Below are 7,111 nucleotides of genomic sequence, written 5' to 3'. Positions count from 1 at the left end.
TGAAAGTAATTCGTTTGTCGGACGGAGAAAGATGGATCCTTGGAATAAAAGTTCTTGTCCCAATATTATTACCAGAAATAACTATTGATTCAATAATACATAAGAACGTGAATATACTTTAATGCGTAAATACTTCGTTATATGTTTCTTCGCATATAATCAAAAATGATACAAAGAACGTGAAGTAAGATAAAAAAAATGACAAACATAAAAAACTCACAATCCATTGAATATCTCTTTATATACAACATTGGTTGTTTTATTTGTAGGCCTGCCATCATTGTCAAGTATTAGTAACTTGATTCCATCTCGTCTTGTAACCCTGGATAAAGCTACGTACAATTGACCATGTGTGAAAACTGGTTGTCTTAGGTACAACCCAACCTTAGATAGCGACTGTCCCTGGCTTTTGTTAATCGTCATTGCAAAACATACAGTTATTGGAAATTGCCTCCTTTGAAATGCAAAAGGAATCTTTCGGTCCGAAGGTACCAAATTCATTCTAGGTATGAATGTCCGAGAACCAATATTTCCACCAGAAATTATCTCAGCTTCAATAACACGGCTGTAAAGTTTTGTGACCTTTAACCTTGTACCGTTACACAAACCATTTCGTTGGTCAATATTTCGCAACAACATTACTGGAACACCAACTTTAAGCACTAACCTATGATTTGGTAAACCAGACACTTTAAGACCATTGAGCACGTCGGGGGAGTATATTTTTTGCTGATCAACATTGCCATCTTCAGTAGGGCATAGACTGTCAGAACTAAGATACTCTTTTTCTTCACCAGGGAAAACTGCCAATAATCTGTCGTTAATCTCGTGAACAACCTCATTCTTAGGCGCAAGTATAGCTCTGGTACTAAAGTAATTACGATCATTGTAATTCTCCAAGATTGACGGATAAACAAAATCAATCAGGCTAGAAATTGGATCAGATATGCTATCAATTAAAAGCTCAGGTGGTATTTCAATTATTGCTTCTCCATCATTGGAACTACCAACATTTCCCTCACCAACGTCCAACAACCATTTTGCAAAATTACTGATCTCTTCAACTTCAGATGATGGTCTTCCAACAGTTAACCTCATGTTTCTAGATAACGTCAACAACTTACACTTACTCCACAGATAAGAAGAACATAATGAGGCATTCACAATTTCTTGACGTCCACCGTTTCGAACAACAGGTAGTATTTGCCTAAAATCACCACCAAATACAATTACATTTCCTCCAAATAAAACATCAGACCTGGATGGATTAGATATATTGAAAATGTCATGCATAGTTCTATCCAAAGCCTCAAATGCATGTTTATGAACCATAGGAGCTTCATCCCATATAATGAGTTTGGTCTGCTGTAGTAATTTAGCTACATCATCGTCTGGTTTGATATGACAAACAGAATCCTCATTAAGATTCAAAGGTATATGAAACCTAGAATGAGCCGTTCTTCCTCCCTCCAACGGCAATGATGCAATTCCGCTAGATGCAACGTTTAATACAATCTCACCTTTTGACCTAATTGCAGCAGACAATGTTTTCCATAAAAATGTTTTACCGGTCCCGCCATAACCGTAAACAAAAAATACTCCTCCATTGTCTCCATGAACTGCGTTCATAATTTCTTCATATACTGCACGTTGTTCATCCGTTAACAAATTCACCTGACCTTGATAAACATTTTGTAACTCTGTTCTGTCATAAGCAAGCTCTTCGTTAATCAATCGGCAGCGAAAGTTATCTAAAGATGAAGTATCCGGGTAAGGCATTGATAAAAATCTTCGAAGCGATGAATTATTCCGAGTTAAAAGCTTCTCGATTTCGCATAAAACATAGTTCTTTAGTTGCTCATCAGGAATTGATAAACCTGTGAAAAATCAAAACCACATAAAAATTTAATGGTAAATTTATTATAACTGTCACAAAAACATAATATGAAATTTATAATTTTACCTGAAACACGATGATACTTTGAGAATCTGTACAAAAAATCATCTGTCATATACTTCCATGTGCTTTCCCAGACAACTTCAGGTCTAGATAATGTGCTTGACAGTAACATGGTGGCGAATAAATTGCGAATATAACCTGCACTACCTGATATATTTGCTTCTTTGATGGCCTCAATGTACTCCGAGTCGTCATCCAACAAACCAAGCGCATAGCAAGCATCTCTAAAAGTATCGTACACTCGACCATTAACTGTTTTAATATCATCAAACGATGTTGGTCCTTTAACTTTGTTAAGAAGAATTCTTAAATAGTACGCTTCACCGGTAGACGGATGATCGGAGTGTCGCGCTCCGGTCAAAGATAATATTTATAAGCCCAAATTACCCTTAACAATGTGTTAGTGGTCGTAAGGGGTCGATCCACGAAGAGTATGTGGTTTGTGTATGGATTCGAATAAATTATAAACAATTGTCACAATTATGAAGCTTGCCAAATATTTTTGTATTTTTGTTTAGAAGAAAGATGTGAATTTGGACTACTAAAATTGAATTACTTACTTAACAATTACTACTTAACGATTGCGAGAAAAACGGTTGCTAGAACAATAATAATAAAAGGAATCACGCCCGGTTTCGGTAATTATTAACCTAGGATTTCTACAAGTTCTAGTTTCAACTCAAATGCATTTGATTAACGGATTTAGTGTACCGTGACTTAGGTGCTACTAACTATCAACGCTCCGAAGAACGGACAAAAAGACACTTTGTAATCAACACAAGTAAATCCTAACAATGACAATGTACAATTACATATCACCGTTTCGCAAAGTCATAACTTTTAACATCGCTCGACAATTCACGAATTCGTAACAAATGTAATACTATTGTCAAAAGTTTCAAAAACCAAATACAAATTGTCACTAAGTTAAAACAAGAACAATTCGAAACCCTAGAATTAACAACTACCTACACCGGGGTGAAACCGAGATGATTAGCCGCTCATGGTTGAAGAAGCTTGATCACCGGATGTTTGGAACACGGAAGGATTCATCTTTGAAGCTTGATTGGATGGAGCAATGATGGATGTTGAAGGTTTGGTGCAGAATAATGGGTGGAAGGATTGATGGTTATGATTAGGGTTTGTATCGATTGGTGATTGTGGATGATTCCGATTGATTATAGTGATGATAATTGAATGGGTAGATGATAGTTGGTGAAGAAGGCTCCAAAAACAAGGTTCAAAAACCTCCAAAAGTGTAACTCCCGAATTGATGACCAACCACACCCTTTCATTCGATTATTTGACCCAAACCATGCAATGGCCGCGCAGCGATATCCGAGGGCCGTCGCCGACGGACTTCATCACCGTCGGCGACGGTGTGTGATTTCTTGGGAATAGCCGACGGGCTATGTTGCTGCCTACGGACTAATATTGGCGACGGTCATATGTGCAAACCGTCGGCGACGGTGCCCAGATGTTGGGTTTTCTGTTTTTCGCGTTCCTTGCTTCTGGTTGACCCGTGTCGCTTCCCGATGGTCCCGTTTTCGCTCCGATGACTCGTAAAGCTCCCGAAAAGCTCCTTAAACTCCGGTAGACCTGCAAAACACAAATCTAATCAAGAGTAGGCAATTCGAAACTAAAACTTGTGTAAAAACATCAAATTAAACAATTACAAGCACCGGTTTTCAACCACGTATCACATCCCCACACTTGTCTTTTGCTTGCCCTCAAGCAAATCTGTTTTTCACTTTCACGTGGGTCGCACAACGAATATACATCCCATTCCCTAGACAAAGGTTAAGGTCTAATGTCATGCTAAAGTTCAAACTCTTTGCCATATTCAATGTATTTAATGGTAACGTGCTTTTAGATACACAAATGGTTACCCAAGATTAACCCGCTTGTAAAACTAACAACTCCTGCATATCCCTCACAATGTGCTCTCCACTCGGCTTAAAATTTGCTAACATGTATAATGTAGTAGCATTTCAACAATTAATCGCTCAAAACCGATTAGAACACGTACCCGCATAGGCTTGCAACTCAATCATTCTCCACTATCGAACACAATTACTAAGCACAAGTCAAAAGGTCTTTGAGGGGTTGTAACGGGGCTAGGCGAAGGGTAGGAAATAGGATATTTTTTAAAGTGGCTAAAGTGGTGAAAATTCGACTTTTTATTACAAAAGACTATCCTAAACAAAAGCAAACTATAAACATCCACTATGGGCAATAATCTTTCACCCTTTTATTCGATAACTACTAACGCTTCTTTTTGTGTTCTTCTTCAACAATTTTCAATTCTTTTTCACACATTTTTTTTTCATAACAACTATACAAACTTAAGCTCCTATAATCGAATTTTCATCACACGGGGTTAAAAAGAAAAGGTTTAAGGTTTATGGGCTATAGGGTGGTCAAACGAAAGGTTTAGGCTCAAAATGGGCAACTAAGGAGTTTGTTCGGGTAAGGATAGAAAAATGGTTTAAAGAGAAAAAGGTTTACCTAATGCCTCAATCATTCTCGTGCTTGTATTTGGTCTATAGTCTCAAACGTATCAAAAGTTGCAAGTTCTACAATACGCGACTAACGGCCCACTCAAACAAAGAAACATGTAAATGTGAATCTATGATATATAAGTGGCTCAAACCTCACGTATAAGGGTATGATATGTGGTATCATTCATTGTTAGTTCCTTAGGCGAATTATTCCCAAATAACCACCCGCTAAATACCCGTTATGCTTATTAATTTGAGCTTGACCATGACAAAAGACCAAATGGGTTGTGACATCCCTCGTTGACTTGATTACTTGTGCTTTTGAGATTGCTTTGAAAACAAGACATTTTTGAAAAATTTTTGAAATTTTCCCCCATCCCCACACTTGAGGTAAACATTGTCCTCAATGTGTAGTGTTTAAATGAACGGGTCAAAATCGAAAATTTTTACTACTCCCCCATCCCCACACTTGAAGTACATATTGTCCTCAATGTGTAAGAACTAGAGTTTTAGCAACGCACAAGGGATGTGACACGACTAACCTTCCCAACTTTTCACCCCGGAAATTAAAATACATATTACAATCCACTTATTCTAAACTACCAATCAAAGTAAAAAGAAACACATGCACCTGATTGTTATTGCTTGATGCTCATATCCTTCGTCTCTTCATAAAAGTGGTTGTCCCTCGAACCCGTTATACCTACAAATTCTAATCCTTGTGTAGAAGCACGCTTCTCACAACCATCAAAATTTGTTAGTTACTTAGTTCTACCATTTTTATGAACACATTACCAAGCCATGCATTATCTCACTTCGATTTTTTGTGGAAAATATTTTACAACAACAATAAACCTAACTCACTTTCGTAGGAATCACGGTTGCATTTAGCTTATGCAACAAGCCCTTTTAAACCTCCCAATAGCTTGGGAGGACGAGAGGTCTCGTGAGGGTTATATAGGGAACACACCCACAAAGTTCATTTAACTAGGCAATAATTTAAATAATCAAAACGAGAAAAAAAAGAAGAAAATAAACTAATAATATACAACAACAACAACAAAAACGTACCTCGCCTCTACCGCTGATATCTCTCATTAGGGTTCACTGGCGGGTTCGGCTGGTACGGATAACCAGTAAGGGCCTCAAACATATCCCTATAGTTATCCAGCAGGCTTGACTCTTGTTGGGGTGGCGGCTGGTACGGCATCGGAACGAAACTCGAGCCGACTGCTTCGGGCCAGTGAGGGATTGGATCGGAGGGCCCTCACGGATGAGGAAGGTTGGGGTAATCGGTCCACCCCGAATGTTCAGCATATGGAAGCCCGACTTGATAATCTCGTTGATGGCGTTCTTGGTCATGGAGTACCTTGAAATTATTAATCGCCATCTGATTGGAGAAAGCCATTGCCCCCCATCGGCGTTGGTCCAACTCTGCCTGTGCATTCCGGAGCCTAGCATCCTCTTCCTCCCACGCTTGTCTGCGGGCCCTTTCCTCTTCTTGCAGCTGTATCATGCGTTCCATTTGTGATTGTTGCATCGCATATTGCAGCTGCTGTTCCTCCAACTGTTTTTCCACCCTCTCTCGAAAGGATGATTGAAAACCCCATTGTTGTTGTGAGTACGCCCCTTGCGCCTCTTCCCATTCTTTCCGACTAGCATGGTACTCTCTTGCTTCACCAATACCCGCCGACACATTGTCGTAGATCGCTTGATCCCCACGGTTCCACAACCGATACGACGGTATTTGTCTTTGATTCACAAAATCTGCCACATTGGCAGAGATTTCCCTATGCTTTTTCCGGTACCTACGCCTCGGCCCCCGTGGACCGGAAGGATCAATGTCCTCCTCAACATCGGGCATCTCCTCATCGCCCCCTTCTTCCTCACCTTCTTCATCACCCTCTTTGTCGTTGAACCGATAACTATCCCCTTGCTCATCTTCAACCGTGTGCAAATGCCCAAAAGGTTTCACAGTTATGTTCCAATGTCGCCTCATAGAGGCGAAGTTGAATTGATCAATGGGTTTGGATACCCATAGTGAGTCTTGAGGTAATGCATTTTGTTGGAGAATCATGGCGCTGATCAATCTTGGGTAAGGAATCATTTTGCGTTTAAACGATTCCCGTGTATCCCATGTGTTAATCATAACAATTTGACGCCACGAGAGCTTGGGCGTCCCATATAACAATGCATGCACCACCCGACAGTCGGGTGCCTTCACCGTTCCACGGTCTCCAAACCGTACCATAATGTTCTCCAACGAGATACCTTGCAATATCTTTCCCATCAGAGACATATCTGGCCTTGCGTTACCTGCACCCCCAGAACCGGGTAATGTATCCTCCAAGAGAGTCACTTGGTCAGCATCATTTCTCTTGTTGTCCAAAAACTGATCATACCCATAATAATCATACGCGTCGACCCCAAGCGAGTCAAACCTCGCTATAGCATTCATGTGCTCGAAGGACATAACCATTTGATTTTTCCCAATGTTCCCAATCAACTTCCACCTATGAGCTGGTCTATCGGAGTGTTCAAAACGAAGAGTGGATAGCCACTCACAAACTGCCCCCAAGTATACCCGATTGGTGATGTCATCACACCAATCAATCACTCGCTCCCAACCGAGTTTCTCGAACCTTTGCAC

The 7,111-nt window shown here is 40.1% G+C and overlaps 1 protein-coding gene across 1 annotated transcript; it reads right to left on the bottom strand.

The window, feature by feature from the left end:
• Positions 1–216: 216 nt before the first annotated feature.
• Positions 217–5,671, bottom strand: LOC110870688 (ATP-dependent DNA helicase pif1-like). The gene is made up of 3 exons (XM_022119864.1): positions 5,544–5,671; positions 1,964–2,184; positions 217–1,877 (listed from the first exon to the last, which is right to left on the bottom strand). The coding sequence occupies exons 1-3, from the start codon at positions 5,669–5,671 to the stop codon at positions 217–219; spliced, it is 2,010 nt and encodes a 669-aa protein (XP_021975556.1).
• Between the last annotated feature and the right edge of the window lie 1,440 nt (positions 5,672–7,111).

This window comes from Helianthus annuus, chromosome 8 (genome assembly GCF_002127325.2).
Source record: "Helianthus annuus cultivar XRQ/B chromosome 8, HanXRQr2.0-SUNRISE, whole genome shotgun sequence".
Classification (NCBI taxonomy): domain Eukaryota; kingdom Viridiplantae; phylum Streptophyta; class Magnoliopsida; order Asterales; family Asteraceae; genus Helianthus; species Helianthus annuus.
Note: the sequence above shows the minus strand (reverse complement) of the source record. Positions and strands in the feature narration are given on the sequence as shown.